Source organism: Exophiala viscosa (genome assembly GCF_022695815.1).
Source record: "Exophiala viscosa unplaced genomic scaffold EDD37scaffold_8, whole genome shotgun sequence".
NCBI lineage: Eukaryota > Fungi > Ascomycota > Eurotiomycetes > Chaetothyriales > Herpotrichiellaceae > Exophiala > Exophiala viscosa.
The window spans coordinates 400,669-426,273 of NW_026944360.1; the positions used below are offsets into that span (position 1 = coordinate 400,669).

General features: G+C 51.6%; 6 protein-coding genes across 6 annotated transcripts; 4 read left to right on the plus strand and 2 right to left on the minus strand.

The window, feature by feature from the left end:
• Positions 1 to 110: 110 nt before the first annotated feature.
• Positions 111 to 3,895, minus strand: EDD37DRAFT_473242 (uncharacterized protein). The gene has a single exon (XM_062813127.1). It carries the CDS (start codon positions 3,490 to 3,492, stop codon positions 388 to 390), a length of 3,105 nt encoding a protein of 1,034 aa, XP_062668297.1. The 5' UTR covers positions 3,493 to 3,895; the 3' UTR covers positions 111 to 387.
• Positions 3,896 to 6,284: 2,389 nt separating this feature from the next.
• EDD37DRAFT_634948 (copper amine oxidase 1) lies at positions 6,285 to 9,271 on the plus strand. Its single transcript, XM_062816884.1, has 3 exons — positions 6,285 to 7,085; positions 7,137 to 7,631; positions 7,685 to 9,271. The coding sequence occupies exons 1-3, from the start codon at positions 6,763 to 6,765 to the stop codon at positions 8,883 to 8,885; spliced, it is 2,019 nt and encodes a 672-aa protein (XP_062668298.1). The 5' UTR covers positions 6,285 to 6,762; the 3' UTR covers positions 8,886 to 9,271.
• Positions 9,272 to 9,303: 32 nt separating this feature from the next.
• On the plus strand, positions 9,304 to 11,934 carry EDD37DRAFT_634950 (uncharacterized protein). The gene has a single exon (XM_062816885.1). The coding sequence runs from the start codon at positions 9,681 to 9,683 to the stop codon at positions 11,658 to 11,660; it is 1,980 nt and encodes a 659-aa protein (XP_062668299.1). The 5' UTR covers positions 9,304 to 9,680; the 3' UTR covers positions 11,661 to 11,934.
• On the minus strand, positions 11,935 to 14,081 carry EDD37DRAFT_634951 (cerevisin). Its single transcript, XM_062816886.1, has 2 exons — positions 13,459 to 14,081; positions 11,935 to 13,293 (listed from the first exon to the last, which is right to left on the minus strand). The coding sequence occupies exons 1-2, from the start codon at positions 13,825 to 13,827 to the stop codon at positions 12,175 to 12,177; spliced, it is 1,488 nt and encodes a 495-aa protein (XP_062668300.1). The 5' UTR covers positions 13,828 to 14,081; the 3' UTR covers positions 11,935 to 12,174.
• Positions 14,082 to 14,619: 538 nt separating this feature from the next.
• Positions 14,620 to 22,831, plus strand: EDD37DRAFT_473276 (uncharacterized protein). The gene is made up of 2 exons (XM_062813128.1): positions 14,620 to 22,569; positions 22,617 to 22,831. The coding sequence occupies exons 1-2, from the start codon at positions 14,926 to 14,928 to the stop codon at positions 22,644 to 22,646; spliced, it is 7,674 nt and encodes a 2,557-aa protein (XP_062668301.1). The 5' UTR covers positions 14,620 to 14,925; the 3' UTR covers positions 22,647 to 22,831.
• A 933-nt stretch (positions 22,832 to 23,764) lies between these two features.
• On the plus strand, positions 23,765 to 25,438 carry EDD37DRAFT_610839 (woronin body major protein; the record flags this gene model as incomplete). Its single annotated transcript, XM_062815246.1, has 3 exons — positions 23,765 to 24,064; positions 24,174 to 24,403; positions 24,523 to 25,438. 3 exons carry the CDS (start codon positions 23,765 to 23,767, stop codon positions 25,436 to 25,438), a joined length of 1,446 nt encoding a protein of 481 aa, XP_062668302.1.
• Between the last annotated feature and the right edge of the window lie 167 nt (positions 25,439 to 25,605).

Here is a 25,605-nt window from a genome sequence, read left to right on the forward strand (position 1 = left end):
TGTGGCCGATAAGGATCAACATCATGGGATAATAACGACGTGACCATGGTCGCACTTTCTGCTGAACTTAGAGCGATGGATTCACTTATCATTGAGAAAGAACCGATCCCGTAGATGATGTTCATATTATTGATTATACCTATTATCCGTAGTTTTCGTATATCCAAATCCGGGGTATCATGTAGATCTATGTGCTCATAACGATTGGCTTCAAATCCAAGCCTTCCGTGTCCAAAATGCTGAATGAAGGTAGAAAACATGCTTCGCTCATGTCACCAATGCTCCTACTCCTGGTCCTTTTGTGTTCCCCTGTCCCAGGCTGTGCAAGAAAACAAATAAAATAGCCGTCCAACTTCGGCGACACCATACGGGCAATGACTCGACCACCTACCCAACGGACTTTCTCAGCTTTTTGTTCGCATTGGCCTGCATCTTCCGCATCGCCTCACGGTGCAGGTCCTGCATATCAGGCCTCCTCATAAGCTGGTCCATGGTAGCCTGTTTTCTCATCCGTTCGATGCGTTGATACTCTTCCAGGCGGCGCTGATTGTCCTTTTCGGCCTTCATCTTGGCCCTGCGATGTTCGGCCTCCGCCGCTGCGGGATCGACGATGCCACCGCGCGACATTCGTACTTGTTGAGACAATCGCCACTGTGCGTGTAATGATTCCCTATTGAGTGCCTCTATGCTGGACTGTCGCTGCAATGATTGTTGAGACTCGTATGATACCCGTCTGCCATTAGTGCCCATGGGGGTTGTGGTTCCGGGGGTATGGAACTGTTGATACGGAGTTGTAGTCCCAGGCGTAAAAAATTGCTGACTTGGGAATCTACTCGTCTGCGCAAGCTCGTACACACTACCTGCATATGGACCTGCAGATCCTGAAGACGAAGGCCTCATCGAAGTCATGGCAAGCCGTGTGGCAGAAGCGCGTTGCGAAGGAGGCAGGTTGTACGGGGATCCTCCAGATGCCCGACGGCTGGAAATAGAAGATGGTTTCGAGGCGGTGAACTCGGTCGGTACATTCTCCACGATTGGCATCTTGACGAGGGATGTGCTGGCTGAAGGATTGAAGCTGGCTCGGCTGCCTCTGGTACCGGGTACTTTCAAAGATTGCATCGAGACCGATCTGGACGGTGGCTTCGCTGCGCTACGCCGACGATCTGGATCTGAGAAAGAACGGTGCCCGGCCGCAGATTGGGATGTGATACCTACACCTGTTCTGCCAGCTCGAATTGACGATGGCGCGGACGTTGGTGCTGATGCGGTTGACACATGTGTGGGTAGCTCTTCATCCACGCCATAGCTTTCCGGTTCATCATACATAGGCTCATCCGCCGACGCGATATGCTTTGCCCATTCATTCGTCCGGTATGACAAGACCACAGTGGATGCTTGACTTGGCATTTGCGCAAGGGCAGTTTTGGTCAAAGATTCGCCGCTCGTGTTCGTAGTTCCTGACAGTTGCGAACGCGATGAACCCGTTCTGCCTCCTTCTCTGTCCTCTTTGCTTGCCCTCTCGCTCGTTTCAGTGGACTCTGGTGCGCTGCTGGTCAAGACTTGTAGCTCAAATCCGTCAGAGTCGGCTTGCGACTCGAGACGTGCAGTGCAGAGCAAAGGCGGAGCATGGTCGCCTGCTATCGACGTCTTTGCAGAGCTGTAGGAAGCTTCTCCAAACTCTGGAGCATCCGATGCAGCGGATGAGATCACGATGTCCGGCGTTTTGTTGTAGATTTGGTCATCACCATCGGTTTCGAGTAATCCCGCGCCCAGCTCCTCATCATCTTTATCCAATGTCGCTGCAGCTGACGAAGCCCTGCTCGAAGGCCTTTGTATATCGATGAGTTGCTCTTGGGACTTGGAGCCCAGAGGCCTATAGCCTGGGGTTAGGCGTTTCGTGAGACCAGAAATTGATCGTTGCGACCGCCGCTTGAGTTTTGCACCCGGAGATTCCTTCTCTGGCTGAACTACTGAAGGCGCATCGTCGACTTCCTCCTCCTTCACAATGCTTTTTGATTTCGTAGCTCGAAGGACGTTGCTAATCTTTATGGCTTCTTCTAAAGACTCTTCTGGGCTCTCCAAGGCTTGCAGGGCTTTTTGTCGTTCAAGCGAGGCACCAGTGTCGTCATCCTCTTCTACTTCCTCGATGACATCGATGGTGACAGAACTCTGCCGTTTTGTCTTCGATCCGTAAGTCGAGCTGCTCTTCTGAGGCCCAAAGGCGTTCATTTCCAGGCTCTCGGACGATGTGGACGGCGTTGATTTATCCACAGGGACAATAGAGACTGTCGACTGCCGTTTCCTCGAATGTGGATCCTGCCACAAAAGGGTGTTGCGCTTGCTGTTAAGCCGATCACCATAATGCCTTTCCCACGCCGATTTCTCACGCTCGTTCTGACGTTCGAGGTATCTACCCAAGGCTTCTTCGACAGCATCCTTCTGTTGCTCGTCCTGCTGCTGCACTGCCTCCACCTTCAGTTCCTTGGACTTGATGACGTTCCATAGCCTGATTTGCGACAGCACACCGATGATGGTGACGATCACAATCACGGCTATCTCAACTTTTATCCCCTTGGTGAGGGGATATGTGTTGGTATTTAGCGGAAACAAATTGTCGTTCAGGTTCCAGATGTACAGCCAGAACTCCTTCAATCCAGCCCTGGTGAAGCAATCGATCCCAAGCGTGAAAGCAGTCGCTCCGCCGAATGCCGTCGACGCGATCAACGCGTACGGTTTGGTCAGTTTGCTGAAGGAGAGTGCCCAAGCTGCGGCGCAGAAGACTCCGATAAACGCTCCTTTTCCGGCAGCACTGGTGACGGTCCCACCTGCTTCGAGTGTGAGCAGCCACATGGCGAAACAGAAGCCTCCCAGCAGACAGCCAAAGCCTTCGGTGATCTCTTTGAAGACCAGAGCTCCTCCACCGAACACAACGCCGGCCATGAAGATCGCCACGAAGAATCCTCCTTGCACAGCATCGCTGACTGGTGGGCTCATCACGTATTCGACTAGCATTGTCGCTCCAATACTGGCCAGGAAGCCGCATGACAGGAAAATCTGAGTCAATCTGTTCTTGACCCCGATCAAAGCGTTGATCGCTCCGAAAATGACCAGTAAAGCGCCCGCAATACCCAGAGTGGGGGTGATTTTGGGTTCGAGAGGGAGCTCATCGCCATACAATGCGTACGAACTGGCGATCGTGCTGCTGGCTGTGGGGTCAGCGGACGTAGTTTGAAAGGATGGCTTCGTCGTCGACGTCTGCTCAGTAGATCCTGTCGTCGTTGTTGCCGTCGTCGTCCTTGCAGCAGATGTCACAGAGTTGCTCTCCACTGTTGCCGAAATTGTCGCAACATCAGCAGTCTCCGTTGTTAAAGTCGGGAAGCCCGTCTCAGTGGTATCTTGCCGCCTTTGCAGCTCTGGGAAGGCCACGCGGCAAGCGCTGAATTGTACAACCCAGCCCAGCACCGTCAAGACGATAAGATAGGACGCCCGCATGTTGATCCTGTTGACGGATGACGGAGAGTGCAGTCTCCCTTTGATGTCTCGATATCATCCACTCGACGGAGCTTGACTGTAAAACGACCCGATCGTTACACCTCCTCAACGTCCAAAAAATGTTGCCCCCGAGCACCTATCCATCCATCGGGCAAAGATTCAAAATAGTCAGAGATAGAGCAGGAAAGTGATGCAATCCGACCGAACCAAAGCAGATAAAAACAAAGATGCCAGACAAGCACTCGACTGAACAGACCTCACCTCCCCATACTGAATGACGCTGTCGCACGGTGAGCCGCAACGGGGGTCTCTCTAGCAGTCTTGAAGTCGCACTTGAAAGAAACTTCAAAAACTGGGTTAAGGCCAAAGATAAGTTTAGCCAAAAAGCCGGGGGATCAAGTAAAACGCCATGCGGCAAGGGAGCATGATCGTTGATTGCCATTGCTGTGACGGAACAAGCCAAACGAGCTTGCGACTCCCCTCTCCAACGCACCATTTCGGCCATGACGAGCATACGGAGTCGATAAGAATGCGCTTGTGAACAAGCCGAATGAAAACGTGCAAGCTAGTGTGTGCCGGAGAAGTCACCCGCTAATGATGGTGAAGAGGTGTTGCAAGGGAGGTGGATAGGCGGCAGCAGGCCGACGACCGGGTTGTAACATGGGGAAATTTGGTTGGGATCGAAACAAGGACTTGAAGGAGATCGGCAACTGAGGCAGTGCTAGTACGTGGTCGACGGCCATTTGATTCGCAACGAGTAGAAATCTTTCATCGCAAGGGCCGGCATTGGACTTCGTAAAGAGTGCCTATTTTTGTCCCGACAATAAAGTTTGATATTGGGCGATATTGCTCTTCGTGCTGTCTTGAAATGCCATTTGCTTTGACGTATGGACAGAAAGCCGTACATATGTTTCTCCCTCAAGGCGCCCAGAGCCTAGGAGGAGGGTCCTATTGCGGCCATTCGGACTTGCACGCTCCCAAGGACCAGCGAAAGTGGCCCAGCGGTTGGCGTTGTAGCATGATTTTTTCATCACCTACCGAGATTGGGGCGACGTAAAACTTGGTAATGAAAAAACCGGGATCAAGGCACGAAAAAGGTCTCGGGGGCCACATTCATTGGTTGGTGATGGTCCATGATTTTGCGGGGATACGTGACTTCGTGTAGGTCGTACACAGTAAATTGACAAAGGTCACCTCCCATTCAGCCTCTGCTGGGTTTGCTGAGGGCATCAAGCCGGTCACAGTGATAGTAGGTGAATTGATGAGTTGCTGCATCGCTGAAAACCTGAAAGAGCTTGCATGAAAACCCTAAATAATGGCTCTGACGGGTCAATCAAACTCGAATATCAGTATCCGGGGTTGATTGTTTCATGGGTGATCCTTGAAGATTGACAATTCGAAAATCCATCTCGGATGGCGCAGGCTAGCCATAAGGAAATGTCCACGTTGGCAAAACACTCTTTCTAGAAGGTCACAAAGGTCCAAAGTGAGCCTCCAACCGAGATTTTACATCAAAGGTGCTATGGGGTCCAATATCGCCTGCGACACACAATCCACCGTCCCTCAGATAAATATGGTATATTCATAATGTAATGAAACGGATCATTGATACGACTATTCACCCGGCATGCTGGCCTGGCGGTGTTTCTAGGAAGATACCAGGGTTTGTGCCTCGATACCATAAATCCATCCATCTCAAGGAGCAAAGACAAGCTGTGGTGGTTACAGTGGCTTATGGGCTGTCGCTCCTACTGTAGCTTTGCCCCAAACGCCTCCCGGCACGGTCCCGAGATGGCAAAGTGACACCTCATGGGGAAATCCACCTCGGAGGTGCCCCAGGCGCGCTGGGCACCGTGTGACTGTGTACCTCATGTGTACCTACTATCACAGCGCCACTTGGACAACACATTCCTCGTGTGTGGCCACAACAACAGAATTGGTCTTCAGGAATGCACGTAGTGCGTCCATCAATTTCGCTTTGTCTCGGGACGAGATCCAACCACGCTCAACTCGGCTGCTTCAGTCTCAACCACGGGCCCTGTACACACTTTGCGACCAAACAAAAAGTAATAAGCCACTCCGAAAACGATCCAGCCAACAAGCACCACGGTCGGGTAATCCATGTTCTGAGAAGTGACCAAGGCAGCTGCGACGACGGATGAGAGTGCTTCCCAGGTGGCCATCAAGCACAAGCACAAGCAGCCAAGGGACCAGATGGAGAATTCTCGTCCGGCCGCTGGGAGACTCCAAGGATTGATTGTCTTTCATGTTGTGATATTTCCAGTTCTTGTGAAACGTAACATAAACAGCATCTAGTCATGGAGTGCCGCCGATGGGTCTACTTGATATTTGAACGGATCCAAACCTCATGTTGACCAGCCCCTGGACGGACGATTGCGACGTATACATCTCGTCGAAGCAAAGAGACCTCGTTACTCGGCGACTATGGATCTGGCCCTTGAGGTCGGCCATTTTGGACGATCATGATTGACTGGTCTCTTCGCGAGTGGCTTGGACAGCAACGTCAACGACAGCCGCATCAGGAAGGCATTGCAGAGGTCCACTGCAGGAGACTCATCAGTGCTAATCCCCAGTCAGAGCGGACATAATTCCAGCAATGTAGGAGGACGATACGGATGGTTCGGTGGTTGAAGCTGCAGAAGGAAAAGATGTTGGCGGAGATGAAAAGGCACAAATTCCGCAGTCATGGGAAGTCGGCCAATCAGCGAGATTACCGCTCCGACCTCAATTTTTGCCTTTGAAAAAGGGCCATTCTTTCTACCCTTTGACTGCTTTGACTCATTCACAGTATCATATTATCAAGAAGGATAAGGCCTGGGGTTACTTCTCCGTGCTTTTCGGAGGTCCGATCATGGACATACCCGGAGATGACTATCAAAACCAACAGCCCTCGCCAGAACGCGACCTCAAGCACCTTCCCGGTGTGTTGACCCCGCCCTTTTGGGAAGCTATTGCCGGACTTCATCCTTGTCGACGTCTTCTTCGGGCCCTTGACGAAGTTTCTATTCGAGCGCATATACCTGCTGGAGCATCTCTCGCACGTCCAGGCCGGCTCCATCCAGTCGACATGCGTGTCCCTTACTGATAAGAAAACAAGATGAAAAAGGTTGGCTGTGAATATTAGGAAAGTCTCTCCATGTCGTTCGTGGCATGTACAAGGTATAAAAGCGTTGTTCTTTTCCATCCCTTCTCAATCGTGTCCAGCCACCAACATCTATCGACTTAACAAACGCCCTCCGTTGAAGCACAATGACACCTCACCCTTTAGATATCCTCTCGATCGAGGAGACCACCATTGCCCGTGACATCGTCGCCGACCTCCACCCAGATGCTGTCCTCACCTTTCGCGAAATTTACCTCGAGGAGCCGCCCAAGGGACAATTCATTGAATTCCTCACCGCCGAGCATGCCGGACAAGACGCAGTGCGGCCTCACAGAACAGCCTTAGTGCAATACGATGTCATCGAATCTGACATGATCCCTCATTCCCACGAATCTGTGATCGATTTGGACGAAAAGAAACGAACATCTCATGCCGTGGTGGACGAGAACCAGCATGCAGGACTGACAATGTATATCGCAAGCTACCTGTCTTGAAAGCGTCAACTGACAAAATCCTACAGAGCCGAATTTGATGTGCTTGTCGAAGTGTGCAAGTCCTCGAAGATGTTCAAGGACGTCTGCGTCGAGTTCACACTTCCAGATGGATTTGAGATCATTGTTGAACCCTGGCCATATGGCGGCATGTCTGCAGATGAAGAGAACAGACGTTACTTTCAAGGGTTGTGTTTTGCGCGCGACACGCGATCTGGCAATCCGGACTCCAATTTCTATGCCTACCCTCTACCGTTCATACCAGTCTTGGACTTCCACAAGCGGGAAATCGTACGAATCGACCGGCTTGCAACGGGTGGAAAAGGCGACGCTCTGGATGCCAAAACGCATGCGAAAAATATCATCGATCACTGCGTTTCCTCCGAATATGTGCCCGAGCTTTTAGAGAATGGGACACGAAAGAATCTCAAACCTTTGAACGTACTACAAGCGGAAGGCCCGTCATTCACGGTCGACGGACAGCTTGTTGAATGGCAGAACTGGAGATTCAGAGTGGGTTTCAAGTGAGTCCTACCTCCCAGTCGTCTCAATCGCTCTGCTAATTTAGACGACGTAGTCCCCGAGAAGGAGCTACTATTCATGACGTCCACTTCGCAGGAAGAAGCGTCATGTATCGACTCAGTATGAGCGAAATGACTGTACCATACGCCGATCCACGCGGACCGTTTCCCAGAAAGCAAGCATTCGACTTTGGAGACGGATCAGTTGGCAATGCTGCCAATAACCTCTCTCTCGGTTGTGACTGTCTCGGCGTGATCAAGTACTTCGACGGCGTCAACACTGGACCAGATGGTAGTGCAAAGGTGGCGCCGAACGTCATTTGCCTCCATGAACAAGACAACGGCATCGGGTGGAAACACACGAACTGGCGGACGGGACGCGCTGTTGTCACAAGGTCCCGCGAGCTCGTCGTCCAATTCATCATCACTTTGGCCAATTACGAATATGTCTTTGCCTATAAGTTTGACCAGGCTGGAGGCATTACCGTCGAGACTCGAGCCACTGGTATTGTATCTGTGGTAAATATCGATCCTGGGAAGACCAGCGCCTATGGCAATGTTGTCTCACCTGGTGCGCTGGCTCAAAATCACCAACACATTTTCTGCGTCCGTATCGATCCTGCAATTGATGGGTACAAGAATACAGTACTGGCTGAAGAATCACATCGGGCACCCATGAACAAAGAAACCAATCCCAAAGGCAACTTCTACGAAGTTCGGCAGAAGGTGCTTGACCAAAGTCAACACTTGGACGCAGCGCCTATGCACAATCGTGTTGTCAAAATCATTAACAAGAGCAAGACCAACCCCATCAGCGGTAAACCAGTTGGTTATAAGTTCACGCCAGCCGCCACTCAGCTGCTTTTGGCTGATCCGGACTCTGTGCAATCGAAACGAGCACTGTTCGCTCATCATCACGTCTGGGTGACGAAACATCAAGATGGCGAGCTTTTTGCTGCGGGTCGCTATACACTACAATCCCAGAATGAGATCGGCGGCGTGGCTGATGCGGTCAAGCGAAACGATCACATTGAGGATGAAGATGTGGTAGTCTGGAACGTCTTTGGCTTGACTCACAATCCGAGAGTCGAGGATTGGCCTGTTATGCCGGTTGAAATCCACCAGCTGCACATCAAGCCGGTCGACTTCTTCACCGAAAATCCTGCAATCGACGTGCCGTCGAGCAAGAACGAGGCCTCGGTGCTTACCAATGGTGCGACGAACGGTCATGCTAATGGTGCGAGCTGCTGCAAGTAATTGGCAATTGGAATGGCCCTGATCGTCTCGTTTTGCTTTTCAGCGACTTTCCTGTCTGGGCTATGATGGCATCGACTGCGGTGGTCATGTTCGCGGTTCATGGTGCAGTACTGGGTATTTTCTCCTTTTCAGACCAGATTTCGTGCAAATACATGATAGAGGAAGTTTATATGTATTCGAAAGGCTTTAGGGTCTTCATGATGTCGACATGAGCGCGTGACCGACTTTCATTTCTCGGAAACCAGAAGACACAAGGGTTTGTTTGGAGCACAGGCCATGCGAGGTATAGTCTTGTCCCCCGCCAGTTTAACCAGATACCTCCACGACTTTGCACCTATTGGCGAATAGTCGCTTGCCATGCCCAAATAATGTGGAATACATTGCTGCATTAACAGATACAAGACTCCACACACCCTTCGGGGAGCAACACGAGTCTCGAACGCTCAGATCGACGAATCTATTGGCACAATCTTCTAAATCGAGCAGAGCTGAGACCCGGACCACCGCAAGCCACCGTTCTGCTTTCTACCAGAGTACAAGGAAAACTCTCACCAAAGTCTAAGGTTACTTACCATCTGTGCGTACCGTCATCCATGGCGACCGCCGGACTTTCACAGTGGCGGCTCGAGCGCCTCGAAGGACAAACTCATGCCACAACATTTTCTCCTCTTTATCCGTCCAATTTGACAAGCATCATTCAGCACACCGCACGCATGCGGTGTTCGTATCCCATGCGAGCGCTTCGCCTATGACCGGATTGCCTAGGATCATGCATCAGGACACAACGCAAGGACAATGATGGAGAAATCCGGCAATACAACCCCCAAGTCGCCCTTATCACCCATCAATGAAGGTAACTTCACACCCACCTTCTCCTACACCTGGGGCAGTACACTCTTACAGACCCCAAGTCGCCTATCCAGTCCCAAGGTGGGACGCTCAAGACAACCATGGCGCCATTCCGTGTCGAAACACCACTCCGATGTCCCCTCTCAGACCGTCCGCGAATACAAACCGGACCGTCAACGACGACGACTGTTCTGGAAAACAATGTTCCACTGGTCAATCACGACAATTCTTTGCGCCCTGCTCGCCGGCTGTCTCATAGGCTTCGCTAGACTCCCCACCATGTCCGTCAGTCGAATCAAACTGTTCAACGCCCTGATCGTCCTCCTCTCATTATTCCTGGGCAACAACCTAAGTAGCACACTGCGAGAATTCGCATGCATGTTTAGATGGCGACTTTTGGCGTCGAAATACCGATCCCTCGAGGAATTCGATCTTCTGATGCAATGCGACAGTCTGCGCAAAGTACTCCATCTTATCCGCGCATCCAGAAACATGGGACGGGCATGGTTTCTGATCAACCGCACGCAGCGTCTCTGCGTCATATGGCTGTTCATCAACATCTGTCTGCAAGTCCTCGTCGCACTCCTCGGCCTGACCTACAACCTCAACACCTCCCGTTATCCCGGCCGACAATTCGGCAATGTCAGCGTCGCGAATCTCACAGACATCCGCGACATCTGGAGCACGCCTGAGCCCAAATTCGACGCCGAACTGAGCTCCGCCAATTCCTTCGGCATCCAAGGCCAAGACTACAACTTCGTGCAAGGCCCTCCCCCAGGCCAGACCGGCCCATGGCTGTACGGCACACCCGGCACGCCGACCGTCTACGGCAACGGCGCAGACTGGGATACGTATACCTATGCGTTCCAAGATCAAAACATACGGAACAACCAACTCACTTTCGTCTCGCGGCGTACCATCACAATTAATGGCACCTGCACGTCGCACACGGTGCTTGCCGGCGGCAACGGCACAGCCGAATTCGTCACGTACCTTGACGATCAGGGCATACGTACAACCCTGGACGTCCCGCCCGTAGGCCCCGGCGCAGTGACATATATCGGCGTCTTGAACTCGACATGCGGTCCGCGCTGCTCACAAGTCATGGCCCTACAGTCTGCTGATGGGGACGCCATCCCCCAACCAAGGTTCTTCACCTGCACCAACACACTCTCCCAAGTCCAGGGGTACGAACAATATCTCTATCCAGGCTGGACGGCCGAAACATTCCAAATGGCCGACGAACAGGCGATGATCATGGCTGGCGCCATAGGCTGGACCGGCTTCAATTACTCTGACGGCGACCTCTACCAGTACGTCCGCTACACTAGCGAGTCATACTGGAGTCCCGACGCGACTGCATCAGCATACGACATCGCGCAGCGGGTCATGGAATTTAGCATCGAGGCCGTCGCTGCGCTCGATTACAATGGTCTCCGAACCAACGTTACGGGCTGGTACCCTATCACTGCGCAGACGGTCAATGTCGCGTGGGTATGGGCCGGTACGATTCTGGGAGTGGTGCCTTTTGTCCAACTGATCGCGAGTATATGTGTGATTATATGGTCAAACACGGCGATCATTCGCGACGAGAGTTGTCTTAGTACGGCACGACTGCTCCGGCCTGTGGTCGACAAGCTGGGTGGGAAGGGGTGTTTGCTTTCGGGCGACGAAATTTCGGAGGTGTTTCCTGATATGCGGGTCAAGTATGGCTGGAGAGAGCCCGATCCGGATTATGTGTTTAGGAACGAGATTGACACACGGGTCGTGAGACATGTGGATGTTCTTGAGGAGCAGGAAGGTCTTGGGAAGCAGGGTGTCATGCCTGCCGGGTTTTACGACGGTGAAGGGTCGGGCGAAGAGTGCGACCAGAGGTCGAGCTTGTTGAGACGACGAAGAGGGAGGAGGAGACGGAAGAGTATATGATTGTCCTTCTTGCTGAGTGTTATTAGTCCCATAGTGGACATTTATTAGCCCTTACCATGTCGAGGACTCGAGGGTTCCGGCTCTCCCAGAAGATCACCGTCGCCTCATTCAAACGCCCAGTGACCCACGTCTTTACGTATGAGACGCAACTACCTGGCAGCCTACAAGGCAGCAGTGTGTTTGTATTATGGCAATGGTTTATTTGATGCTGGCTGCAACCGGTTTCGTCAAATGTGCGCTTGATCAGTACAGGGGGAAAGCAACGAAGACCCGGATTTTGTTTTTCTAATGAGTTCATTGAGACGGTTGTATGTGAGTAATAAGACCTTCTAGGTCGGATACTATGAGATCACTACGCCGGCCTATAACAATAGCCGTCAAGTCCTAAGCCATGCAGCCCACACCAATACAGGATGACTCCCTCTGCCCCTGAAACAATGCGACCCAACCCCTATGGCTGGAAAATAGCCATATCAAATGTGCGTGGCTCGTTGACACGCTAGATGAGAACCCCTTAAGCCTTCTCAATGAGGGCTTCAAGCTCGGCGGCAACACGCTTGAGCTCAGCCTTGAGCTCGTGCGCCTTCTCGTGGATGTACTCCTCAGTCGAAAAACCCTTGTTGAGGGTATAGCCACCATCGTTGATGATCTCAGAGTAGTTGGACTTGCCACCACCGTTCCAGGCAAGAAGGTTGACGGTGTCGTCTGGAATGCTAGTCAGAGCACCCTCGGTAGCAACGGAGATCATGTTGGCCTTCATTTGCTTGGGAGTGATCTCAGCCACAGCGTAAGCTGAGTCGCTGGCGGGTTGAAGAGACAAGAAGTAGGCAAGAAGACCGCAGATGTGGGGCGATGCCATCGAGGTACCGGAAATGCTGTTAGTAGCATACTTGCTTCCGATCCAGGCAGAGAGCACATTGTAGCCAGGAGCAAAGATGTCAGTGCAGGTGCCGTAGTTGGAGAAGTAGGCACGTTCGTCGGCCAAGGTCGAGGCACCAACAGTGACAGCCTTCTCGGCGGCAGCGGGAGAGTAGTTGCAAGCGTCGGCGTTGTCATTGCCAGCAGCAACAGCGAAGTGGAGACCAGCATCAACGGCAGCGTTAACGGCGAGGTCCAGGATTCTAGACTTGCCACCACCCAAGCTCATGTTGGCAACGCTGCCCTTGAAACCCTTCTTCTTTCCCTTCTTTGCGGCACTGACTGATTCGCTGTGTGCTGTCGCAGCCCACTCAACACCTTTGACGACGTCACTCATAGTGCCGGAGCCGTTGGACCTCAAGACCTTAACGGCATAGACGTTGGCCTTCTTCGCGACACCAAACTTCTTGCCAGCGACTGTGCCGGAGCAATGAGTGCCATGGCCATTACCATCGACATCTTCATCACCTTGAGGAATGGTCTTGCCCCAGTTGGCACGGCCTTCGAAGTCAACGTGTTCAATGTTGGTGCCAGTGTCAATGACGTAGGCGTCAACACCCTCACCACCATCGTTAGTGTAGAGGTATTTGTTGAAGTTACCGAAGCTCAAGGCATCACGATGAGAGATACGGGCCAGACCCCAAGGAGCGTTCTTCTCGAGGGAGGGAACCTCCTTAAGGGTGTGGACCTCGGAGTCACGCTCGATGTATTCGACCTGCAATAGAGCACGTGAGCATGAGTTCGGTCTAGATAAGCAGCGATAACTGGCAACGAGTGGTATTGAGGCAGGTTACAGGTGTGGAGAGGCTCGTCAGGCCATCAGGCTTGTGATGACGGCTTATCTCGTGGATGAAAGGTGATGAAACATGGATGGACTCACATCTGGGTGCCTGCGGACAAGCTCGATGACATCTTCATCGAAGTGACCAGCGTATCCCAAGAATCCGCCAGGGATATTGTAGACGTGTCTCAAGCCCTCGAAGACAGTATCATCAGAGAAAGCAGTCTGGCTGCGTTTCCGTAGCTCTTGCTTGCGTGTCTCTTGTGACAAATGGGCATCCTGAACCCAGGAGTGGTGAGCAGCAGCATCTAGCTCGGTGAGGTGCTTCTTGAAGACCACCATGTAGGAGTTGGGGATCTCCTTTGCGTTGGAGGAGGAGATGATAGGAGCTGCATTCTTGTGAATGGTGTCGATGAGGAGCGGACCTGCCGCTACGAGAGGGAGGACAGCAAGACCGAGGAACTTCATCCTGATAAGCTGTATAAGACGGTTGCGATGGTCAGAGAGAAGACGGCGGTCGAGGAGGAAAGGAAGCTCTGATCAGCCTTGACAAGCAAAGCGTGAACAAGAGATACGATGGAGGAAAGGACAACAAGATGGATGGATGGATGAGACGGAGTGATAAAGAGTAATGGAAGAGAGGGAGATGGGTTATCGCTTGGAGATAGATACGGACGAAGGCGCCGAGACGTAAACGTTAGATGGCAGCCTGCTGATGGACTGGTTGGAGAGACGGCGCATGAGCATGAGCCATACCCGAGCGCAGATGATGTGACTTCCAAGAACGGAAACCCCCCACCTCGCCTGCGCCTGCAGCCCGGCCAGCACATGACCCTGCAACCCCGGAAACAGCCTCGATAAAGCCAAATATTCCAAGCTATTTCACGGCTATCCCTATTAGCAGCCCATCCAGCAATCAATGACGACGATAGCGACCACAGCACCAGCCACATATTTACCTAGGTACTAAGTATTGCCCGAGGAACTCCATATTGATAGATAAGAGCATAAGAGTCACTCAACACTGCACACGACACACCCATCTGTCTGTAGTGAGACGAGATGTACACTTGTGATAAGGACCTTTGGGGGCCACGTCGACTGAAACATGCTCTGTGCTGCTGCTGTTGCGCAGTCAGCCCTTGTGCGCTGAGACGTCATCTCGGCCACCGCAGTCTGTGGCAGTAAACTCCGCTGAAGCGCAGTTCTTGGATACCGTGTATTGTGCAGCACATCAGCGAACAATTTCAGAGTAGAAACTTGTACACATTGATTCATATTCGAAAAGGAGGTCGAGCGAGTTATTCAGTTGTGCACTCACTCTCCCGTCATTTCGTTGTTGCAGTATACCAAAAGTGCATTCATTGTGACCTGAATATTCCCAGCGACATCGGCCACAAGAGATCGAGTGTACATGCTCGTTTAAATATCAATACGCCCGATGAACCAGATATTGGTTCTGCCGTCCTGAGAGTCTACCTCGAAGCGTTCCCTTCCTAGCGGTCCTCATGCGGAGCGGTCAAACACGAACGGCGGTGTCGCGGCCAGATAAGAGGTGGGTAGAACATGACGGGCCTCACTGTACAGACACGCGGGCGTTCTGTCTCGACCGCCGACATAGTCCGTCCGGAAGACAAAGAGATTACCGAGCTGGTAAAGAGTCTCGACAACCTTGATCGTACATCCTTGGAGACGCTCCAAAGTAGCCTTGAGGAATCGGCAATCCTGCAACAACTACGGCACTTTTTGAAGGACGACAGTGAACTGCACGGCACGAAAAGTGGCTTTAGAAGGGCAGGCGGCTTGCAAGCGCTTCTTCGACTACTGCGGTCGCTGGTCGACAGCTATGGGGCCGACAACACCTCTCCAGCCAACGTGAAGACCTTTTTCCAGATTCTTTCACAATGGTCCGCCGTCCTGGGTGCTGCATTGGAGGGTCACGATGGGAATCAAAGATACTTCAGAACAAAGGTGGACGGCGGTGGCTGGCAATCTCTGCAATGCACCTTCGAGCAGATCCTCACAGTCCTGTCATGTCAAGGGGCAACCGAGCTCTATGTCGAACAATTCTTTGGTGTGCTGTTCGCAACAGCAGCGGGAGTAGAGGTAATGGACGATATCTACTCTTCCGCCCAGCGGTCTGCACCAGGGGAAGATGCTAAGCCCTTGTCGGACGCGTCAGTCAAGGCTGTCCGTGCCGCAATCACGAAGTCTTTGGCCAGTGTGGATGACATCGCATTACCCGATATGCTTACCGTCATCCTTGCTGTTTGGAGTGTTGGCATCAAGGTAGCAAGCATCCCACAACGACTCGTTCGACTGGGGATGCCAATTAGTTTCAAGGAGGCCCTTTCTATATCAAGGCACAACATTGTCGCTGCCCACACGGCTGGAGCTCTCACTGCGATCTTGCGACTAGTGTTTGAAGAACGACTTTCACCCATTGAGCGGACGTTGTTCAAAGAAGCCGCACTTGTTCTGTGCCAGGAAGGTGTATCAAGCTTGGAGGACGCACACTACCTGTATAAACAGGCTATCGTGTCCCACGATGCTGCGGCCTTTCTTCTTGAGGCAATCCGAGCCTCGCGACAACCATCCAGCATCCAGTTCGATCTATCTCAACAAGGCCATGCTTCCGCCGAATTGGCCACGCTTGGCAGACCTTTTCCGCCCCTTGATACGGCTGGTTACACTTTGAGTCTTTGGGCTCGGTTCGATTCCTTTGATAGCCAAGCACATACCACCCTCTTTGGTGCCTTCGATAGGAGCCAGAGTTGCTTCATCTTGGCTTATCTCGAAAAAGACACACACCAGCTAATTCTGCAGACCGCAATCAAAGGGAGCAGACCTAGCATCAGATTCAAGTCGGTACGATTTGAACCAGACCGCTGGTACCATATCTGTGTAGTACACAAGCGGCCGAGAACGACATCATCCTCGAAGGCTTTCCTCTTCGTCGATGGTGAATTCCTAGAACAACAAAAGGCCAATTATCCTTCAGTCCCCTCTACTGAACATGGAGAAAGTACGCCAAAAGTCCAGGCTTTCTTTGGCACCCCTCAAGATCTGGCGCCCAATGCCACAGGCACAGTTTGTAGGTCAAAATGGTCGTTAGGCTCAGCGATTTTGTTTCAAGACACAATCAGCGACGACCTTGTGGCTGTCTTCTATCACCTGGGTCCAAAGTATCATGGGAATTTTCAAGACTGCCTTGGTTCATTTCAAACGTACCAAGCTTCTGCCGCGTTGAATCTGAGAAACGAGACTTTACATCCCGGGAAAGAGGATCATTCAGAACTCATCTTAGCAATTCGGCATAAGGCTAGTAACCTTGTTAGTGAGGATAAGATCCTGGTGAATATTTCTCCTGCTGGCATTCTCGACAACGACGATAGAAACAACATTGATGAGACTCAATTGGTAAAATCGCTATCAAAGCTGGCAGCGAAAAACCTTTTTGCCTATACACGTTCAGGAACCAATGCTGTTGCGGTTAATGGCGCAGTTCCTGCAATCAATGATGCACTGACCCAAGCTCGTGGCGTTCTTCTGCTCATGGGAGATCCTACTGCGGCGGTACCGCATTCCTTGGATGATGCTAGTTGGCGTCTGGGGGGTTGTGGTGCAATAGGCCTTGGGCTGATACAACGTGCTCGAACAACGGATGAAGTCACGCTGGCGGTCGACATTCTGCTTGAGACTGTCTGCCACAGCTGGAGAAATAGCGAGGTTATGGAAAGGGATGGCGGGTACGCTATTCTAGCGATGCTCCTGAGAGACAAACTGCTTGCCCCAACACAAAGCAATGGAGAAGGCGGAAAGAACGGTTTCGCCATCCCAACTCCTCGGCTCGATAGGAACGCGCTGACTCTCAAGGTCTTGAGATCCATTCTATCCTTCACTGGTTATGACTTCGAGAATCCGACAAAATCTGTCATCAACAATCCTCTTGCCTACAAGGTCTTGGTGGCCGACAGCAGTACATGGAGGTGTGGCCCACTTCCAGTCCAGCAACTCTACTTCGAGCAGTTCATGGTACTTGCCGAGCAAAGTGAACACAGGCGTTTCAACTTGAAACGCCTTTCAAGAATGAGAGTCTTGAAACGACTCATGGAAGCTTTGAAGTCAGAGCCGGTCTCTAAAGCCATCATGCCAACATATATGGCTGCCTTCAGAATTCTTCTGCCTCAATCTCTATCTGCCGAGACACTGCGATCGCTTGCGCTGTTTGTAACCTTCTCGGTAAACAAGCGTAACATTGGCCTCCAGCTTCGGAAACCAACTCGACGAGAAGGACGACAGCGAAGTTCATCCGCAGGTTCTTCTCACAGCACAAAAGATGAAACAACCCCAATGTTAACACATTTCGAAATTGGCGTGGAAATGCTTCGCTTGTGTGCGGAGTTATTGTGCCGCAAAGACGACGACACCATGATCAAGAAGTTTGCGAAGACGGTTACCAACAAGTGGCTCCTTTATCTGCTTTCAGAGACATCTCCTGAAGTTGTGGTTCTGTCCATGAAGATACTCGCAAGACTACTGGTTGTCCATGGAGACAGTTATGTCAAAAAATTCAAAGACACGTCTAAAAGCTCTGGTTTCACGATCATGGCACATCGTCTGAAACGATGGTGGCATCTCCCCGCTTTGTGGCCTATATGCTTTGCCATACTGTTTGATCTGGACGTGTGCAACCTTGACCTGGACAGGAATTTTGACCTCTTCGGATTCGTCGATATCTTTGCAGGCAAAAAGGAGTTGTCGGTTGTGCATCCAGAAATTCTCGAGGTCATCATGGGCATGCTACAAAGCGGTCTGAAGACTATAGTATCGTCGAGGCATTATCAGGCCAACTCGAAACTTGCACCTCCCATGGAAGAAAGTAACCAGCCTCCGCAAAGACTCTCCATGTCAACGATGGCTCCACCGAACCCGCTGTTAACTATTGTCACGAGTCAACATGTCGAGACATTCGATACCGTTGTCCACTTTCTGGCAGATCTCCATGCGAGGTCCCGCAAGTTTCGAGATTTCGCAGCCACTTCGATGTATGTCCAACAACTCCTCGCCGTCCTCTTCCCCGTGGTTGTTGGCTCCGACATTGTTGAAGCGAGGACAGAATTGGACGCTCGGGATTCGACGCTCTCGTTCGAAGGTGCAGATGTTGTCCTCCATCCTCTTTCGACCACATCGCCTATCATTCGCATTGCTGAGGCCGAAGCACCCTCCACAGCTACTAGAGGCAAGACACTGCGGCGAGGCTCGTCCTATGTACTGGTAACGCGAGAGCACGCTCATCAGAACGGAAATGGGTCGAAGCTGTCTCAGGTGGCCGGATCGAGCTCTGCTGTTGGCAAAATGCCCGATCTCAATGAAGGCCATTCAATCGTACAGAACTTGCTGGAAATCGTCATATCCATCTTCATGGATCAGATACTCGTGAGGAAGGATTTTCCCGGACTTGGCTTGTTCTTGAAAACTCCGCCGGGGTTCATCGAACACCAGACCTACTTCGAGACTTGGATCTTGCGCAATACACTTTCACAGCTATCGAACCAATTAGCCCTGGATCAAAAGGTCCTGACCGAACCAAGAGTGCTTCTCAACCTGGCAAGATTATTCACCCATTTAGAGGAGGCTCTGTTCGAAGGTTGGTTCATCGGTGGCGCAGATTCTGTGCTGGATCTATCAGGGTCTATCCTAGAGTATCTGCAACGCCCGGACATTGCCAAATTGAAGAGCGTACGTCTCTGTGCGCAAACGGTCACCGTCATTAGGGCTGTAGTGTTTCGCACAGTGCTCCTGAGCTTGTCTTCAATCCAAGACGACGAAGCATTGCCGTTCCTTGAGAAGCTCACTTACTGGCAAACGGTCCTACTATCCGCCGAGGAAACCCAGTCTGTCCATTTGCAACTCGTTTGTTACTTGCTCTATGCGAACCTGATCTCGTCAAGTGACGGCGTGCGGCAGACGGCAGCGAATTTGTGGAGGATCATACTTGTACAGAAACCGGATGAAGCGGCCGCCATCTTCGGGTACACAGATACCACCGAGCAGAAAGGTCTGGCCGCGAGCTTTGCCAAAGTGGTTGAGCTTGACAACGAGACATTCCTCTATTGGGTCGACGAGCACAGAGATGGATTGGACTCTTTGTTCTTTGACACACTTTCTAGGCAGTGGGATACATTCGTTGCGAGCGAGAATAAACGAACAGAAGAAAATGGACGCATGAGAATATCTCGACGACGAGAAAGAGTCAAACAATGGGCACAAGAAGAGGAGGACCACGACGAACTAGTTCGGAGACATGAACTTGCATTTGAGAATTGGACGGCAAATATCTACACTTCGGAGTATCTCAAGAATCAGAGACTGCTACAAGATCAGCAAGACGACCTTGTATATACTGAAGCCAGCTTCAGTCGGATGCAAAGAGACACTAGCAGAGCTGGGGGCCTCTTCTACGTCGAGAAAGACCGGAAATGGCGACTCGATCAAACTGAAGGACGCAACCGGATGCGCATACGACTGCACGAAGATTTCAGCAAAGTAGAGAGCGAACAGCAACCGAAACGAAAAGGATCAGAAACGATGCAGCTCCGTCTTGATACCAGGAGCACCAAGCTATCCACGGCCGAGGCGATCGGCGTCACTCCGGGAGGTCTTACACCCATGGTCGCGACACCGGAGCAAGCAAACAATGGTACCGAGCCATTTCCGCAAATACCGGATGGCGAAACGCAGACCCAAGATCAAGGTGATGAAAACGGTACTCCTCAGGAGGGTGAGGCTGTCGAAGAAGAGGAAAGTTTCGAACTGGTGGAAGACCCCAACGCCGAAATGGACAACTTCGAGGACAAGAATCGGAAGGTGATGCGTAGTCTCCACCGGGGAGATCAAGTCAAACATGTCGCCAACATTTCGCGAGTATTGGGGCTCGAGGCCGTTGAAGGTCTGCTCATTCTGGGCAAGGACTACATCTATCTTCTCGACAATTTCTTTCAACGTGTTGATGGCGAGATCGTGAATGTCTGGCAGGCACCGGAAGAGGAACGTGATCCTTATGTGCGGATGATATCTGGTCGAGATGTCGTCGACAGGAAGCCCATTGCACGTGGCGACGAACACGGGACACGGAGTTGGAAGTGGTCAGAAATCATCAGCGTGTCCAAACGTCGCTTTCTCTTCCGCGATGTGGCCATTGAAATGTTCTTCAGTGATGGAAGAAGCTATCTCCTGACCGTGATTTCACCACAAAGTCGGAATGAGTTGCACGGCCTGATTACGGCCAGAGCGCCTTCACCAGCTGCACTGAGCGCGGCTCATCCGGAAACAGCCTGGCGATATGAAACCTTGAAGAGTGTCGACGACGAGCCACAAACGTTGGGCTCGAAATTTGCCAACGTTTTTGGCCAACAATCGAGCTCTCTCGCTGCCACGCGTAAATGGCAAAAAGGAGAAATGTCCAATTTCCACTACTTGATGCTCATCAACACCATGGCTGGAAGAACATACAATGATCTGACACAGTATCCCGTCTTTCCATGGGTCATTGCGGACTACACCAGTGAAGAGCTTGATCTGACGGATCCAAGATCCTTCCGTGACCTATCTAAACCCATGGGCTGTCAAACAATGGAGCGAGAAAGACAATTTCGCGAAAGATACGAAGCGCTGGCAGAAATGGGCGACAGCAATACGCCGGCTTTCCATTACGGAACTCACTACTCATCAGCCATGATTGTGACTTCGTATTTGATCCGCCTACAACCTTTCGTCAAATCTTATCTCTTGCTGCAGGGTGGTACATTCGATCATCCGGATCGCATGTTCTTTTCCATCGAGGGTGCCTGGAAGTCGGCATCACGGTTGATCCCAACGGATGTGCGTGAACTTACTCCCGAGTTCTATTATCTGCCCGAATTTTTGACCAATGTGAACAATTTCGATTTTGGGACCAGGCAAAACTCTTCCAAGTCGATTGGGAATGTTGAGCTTCCACCTTGGGCCAAAGGAGATCCTCGAATCTTTATAGCCAAACAACGTGAGGCTTTGGAAAGTCCCCATGTGAGTCGCAACCTACACAAGTGGATTGACTTGATCTTTGGGAGCAAGCAGAAAGGCGAGGCCGCTGTGGAAGCGGTGAATGTCTTTCATTACCTCTCCTATCAAGGTGCACGGGATCTTGATTCCATCACCGATCCTCGAGAGCGGCTGGCAACGATCGGTGTCATCCACAATTTCGGACAAACACCGTATCAAGTCTTCAATAGGCCACATCCAGCACGGGATCACATCCGACATCGATACAAACGTTTGGACACTGCTGCCGAGTCATTGACACGAGTTCCATCGACGCTTTTAGAAATGGGAGAAAAGGTTGCATCTATGAGTTACTCATGGAAGTGGGACCGACTCATGTGCTCTGGAGCGTTTCGACTCAACATACTGCCCGAATTCGACATGTACATGGAATGGGGCTTCTCGGACAACAGTGTGCGGTTCTACACGGCAGAAGGCAGAAAGCAGATCGGCCTATTTGAGCATTTGCACATTGGTCAGTTGTCGTGCGCCATATTTACAGACTCCAAAACCTTGGTAACGGCAGGGACGGATTGCACAGTTGCGGTATGGTCGGTGGTTGAGACCGGCAAGACCGTTGAACTCCAGCCTCGGGCGACACTTTTCGGACATCGCAAACCAGTAAGTGTATTGGCGGTCTCGCGGTCATTCAATGCACTGTTGTCGGCGTCGACAGACGGCCAAATCATGCTGTGGGACCTGAATCGATGCGAGTTCAACCGCAAGCTAGATGATCAGTTGCCTGTAGCCTGTGCCGCCATCAACGATGTGACGGGCAACATTGTGCTTTGCCATGATCATGAAATCAGTGTGTACAGTTTGAATGGAGACCGACTTTTGCGGCAAGATGCTGGAGATCGCCTACGAGAGAGTATTGTGTCGTGTGCGTGCTATGAAGGAGCCGGCAACGAGTGGCTGGAACAAGATCTGATCTTTACCGGCCACAAGAGAGGACAGGTCCGTATCTGGAGCAAAGTCATTCGTGGAGGACGGTTTGAACTCGAGCTCATTCGACAGCTCAATCATGCTGACGGCAGTCGGGACGACGGAGCAAATGTCAGTGCTGCGATCAGTTGCATTCTTCCCATGCCACAGGCCGTCTACACCGGGGATGAGGACGGGAGAGTGGTGAGTTGCCTGACACTGTTGAGAGACCCAGCTAATCATGATTGCAGTATGAGTGGAATTGCGTGCAGAGACACTGATTAGGTCGTCGCGTGCATGGTGCATGAAGACCAATGTGGGATTAAAAAGCATAGCGATGGCGCAGCATATTGCTTCTGGAAATGCGAGATGATGAATAGGAATTGATTTGATTTGATGAGCGGGACGATGGAATAGCATTGGATTGATGGTTCACTGCTACGAGGCGTTGGTCAAGATAGACAAACCATTGACACTGCTTATCCAATCGAGCTTTTTCGAGAGGATGAGTTCACCAAATCATCAGCTGGAAGGCCAGTGGAAGCTCTTCAATAAAAGGGAAATGTCATGAAATCAAAAGTTCACATGGTGTGAAGGAGTTTCTGCAGAAGTGTCCGTGCATACATTGAGTGTAGACTAAAGAAAGATGCTCAAGGCTGGCAAACATGTAGATATATCCTTGTACACGGATCTGTGGTGTTGGTGGTGTCCTGCGCTGCAGGTAAGCCGCACGCCAATGTAAGTATACACGAACACGAATCCCAAGCCAGCTGAAACATGCATACAACATAGTCGTGCATATCCACGCGTTCTCTCTTGGACCTCCATCTGTACCCAACTCTAAGCTCCTGTCTCGGTGTGTGAAGAGATGGACACGTTTGCATGCGAGATGCAGCAAGCTGTAAGGCCACTTCGCTACCCAAAGATCCCGGGTCAAGGATGTCTGTCTCACATTGGACTTCCACCAGACTGGCCGCGCTGAGTTTCAGGCCGAAGGCCTATTTGGACCAATAGGTGTACGACGGGTGGCCGTTTTGGGCGTTGTACTATGCACAGATGAAAGGAAGGTCGCAGCTTGAGAGGATAGGTATGCTAACTGCTGTCTGCTGTCTGCTGTGTAATGTGTAATATCTTCGGCAACATTACCAGAGTCATGGTAGCCTACACAAGTTCTCGGCTTTCTCATCTGCTTCTCACTGTGACGATCATTGTTTGAGCTGTGTAATGAGTTTGTGAATAATCTGAGCATCGGCAGCGAACGGATACAAAAAGACTCTCCGAAACAATTGAATTGATCTTGACCGCAAGTGGATTAGTTTGGTGAGTATCACTCCAGCAACATCTCCGAGTCTATTTGTTTATTCCCCATACATTTTCTTCCTACTGACATTGGCGTTACATGTGCTGTGAGAAAGCCAACGAAGAAACCCCCTGGCTTTTTATAACCACGGACCTCTTCTTCTCCTGGCCCATGCTTTTCTTCCTTCCTCTTTCTCCTCCCCATCTTCTGTTCTCACACAGACCACCACCACCCGCACCCACAACCACTTTACAACCACACACCAGCATCTTGCATCTCGCATCCTGCTTTGCTCCTTTCTGCTTGATTGCTCAGCGTTGCATTCTTCTGTGCTACCTATCACACCCCCAAAACCCCCCTAAAACCACCTACAACAAACTGACTCTCGACTGCCGCAAGGTAAAAGAGAGTCGATCTCACCGTCAATCTGGACTTTGACGCCCGAGTCCCCATCCCGATCAGTGTCTTCCCGTCTACGTACCGAAACAACGCTACCTCCGAATCTCAGGAGGCAAGCACCACAACAGTCACTCGGGTACAAGGAGAAGTCTCGGCAGCAGGCCCAGCAACTCAGCAACGCGGACGGGAAGATACTCGATTCGCCAGGGAAGAAGTCGACATACGCAGTCGCACACCAGGACGACACACCGAACGTGGACGCGAAGACATCCGCATCTACGAAGAGCGTGACCGAGACCATCGACACGGACACCCAGAAGTAGAACTCACTCGTGAAAAGTACGTACCCTGTCAAACCCCCATCCGTGCACTTCCACCCCAGAAACGCTTTGACCCGACCCAGTTCCGTGCTCCGGAACATTTACAACTACGGTGATAAACTGACATTATCGTGACAGGTACCGCGGCCCCGCCGAATACTCCGCGGACATCAACATCGACCGCCGCGAAACACGAGACCACATTGAAGTCGCCGCTGAATCCCAACTCGACATCACAGAGCGCGACTACCGCCGCCGCACCAACCCAACCTACGACGTAGGCATCGACGAATACGAACGTCGCCGTCCCACCGCAGCCGCAGACGCCGACATCAACGTCAGCGTTAGCAAAGAAGAAATCAAAGTCACTGACGTTGACGTTGCCAACTCCAGCAACAAAATGGGCTACTACGACGACGAAGGCCAATACCACAGTTTCCGCCGCGGCGTCGAGCGCGCCGCCGACCGCATCCTCCACCCCCTTTCCGGCGGGCACCACCACACAGACCGAGTCATTGAGCGCGATGAAGTCGTCATCCACGACCGCGAAGCTGGGCCCGGCGGGCACACACGCGAACAAGTACGTTTCGTGGAACCTCGCTTCGGCGGCAAAGGTGTCCCGATTCAATGTCACTTCATCCGCGTTGGGGACATCTTGTTGTTGCAAGGCCGTCCATCACAAGTCATTCGTATCAGTATGAGCTCGCAGACAGGACAGTATCGGTACCTGGGCGTCGACTTGTTCACGAGACAATTACACGAAGAGTCATCGTTCGTGAGTAACCCGGCGCCTAGTGTCGTTGTGCAGACCATGTTGGGCCCCGTGTTCAAGCAGTATCGTGTCCTTGACATTCGTGACGATGGGCTGATTGTCGCGATGACCGAGACCGGAGACGTCAAGCAGGGACTTTCTGTCGTTGATCAGGGTGGGTTGTTCAAGCGGATTGATCGGGCTTTCTCGGATGGCAGGGGTAGTGTGAGGGTGTTGGTGATTAATGATGGTGGGCGGGAATTGGTTGTGGATATGAAGATCATTCATGGGTCGAGGTTGTAGTAGACTGAAGAAAGGAGGAGTGGCGGGAGATTGTGACCTTGGTGTTGGGATGGGTATTTAATATAGGCTAGGGATAGCATGCAGTAGATCAGCTAGGTTTGCCACATACTATGATGTTCATACATACCATCCACGATATGTCATACATGGACGGGCTTGCGAAAGGC

Excerpts from the sequence above, each read along its gene's own strand:
- EDD37DRAFT_634950 (XM_062816885.1), top strand. The coding sequence starts at position 9,681 with ATGATGGAGAAATCCGGCAATACAACCCCCAAGTCGCCCTTATCACCC.
- EDD37DRAFT_473242 (XM_062813127.1), bottom strand. The coding sequence starts at position 3,492 with ATGCGGGCGTCCTATCTTATCGTCTTGACGGTGCTGGGCTGGGTTGTA.
- EDD37DRAFT_634948 (XM_062816884.1), top strand. The coding sequence starts at position 6,763 with ATGACACCTCACCCTTTAGATATCCTCTCGATCGAGGAGACCACCATT. Across the intron at positions 7,086-7,136 it reads CAGCATGCAGGACTGACAAT|AGCCGAATTTGATGTGCTTG; the intron begins GTATATCGCAAG and ends AAAATCCTACAG. Across the intron at positions 7,632-7,684 it reads AGATTCAGAGTGGGTTTCAA|TCCCCGAGAAGGAGCTACTA; the intron begins GTGAGTCCTACC and ends TAGACGACGTAG.
- EDD37DRAFT_634951 (XM_062816886.1), bottom strand. The coding sequence starts at position 13,827 with ATGAAGTTCCTCGGTCTTGCTGTCCTCCCTCTCGTAGCGGCAGGTCCG. Across the intron at positions 13,294-13,458 it reads TTGTCCGCAGGCACCCAGAT|GTCGAATACATCGAGCGTGA; the intron begins GTGAGTCCATCC and ends GCTCTATTGCAG.
- EDD37DRAFT_473276 (XM_062813128.1), top strand. The coding sequence starts at position 14,926 with ATGACGGGCCTCACTGTACAGACACGCGGGCGTTCTGTCTCGACCGCC. Across the intron at positions 22,570-22,616 it reads GGGATGAGGACGGGAGAGTG|TATGAGTGGAATTGCGTGCA; the intron begins GTGAGTTGCCTG and ends TCATGATTGCAG.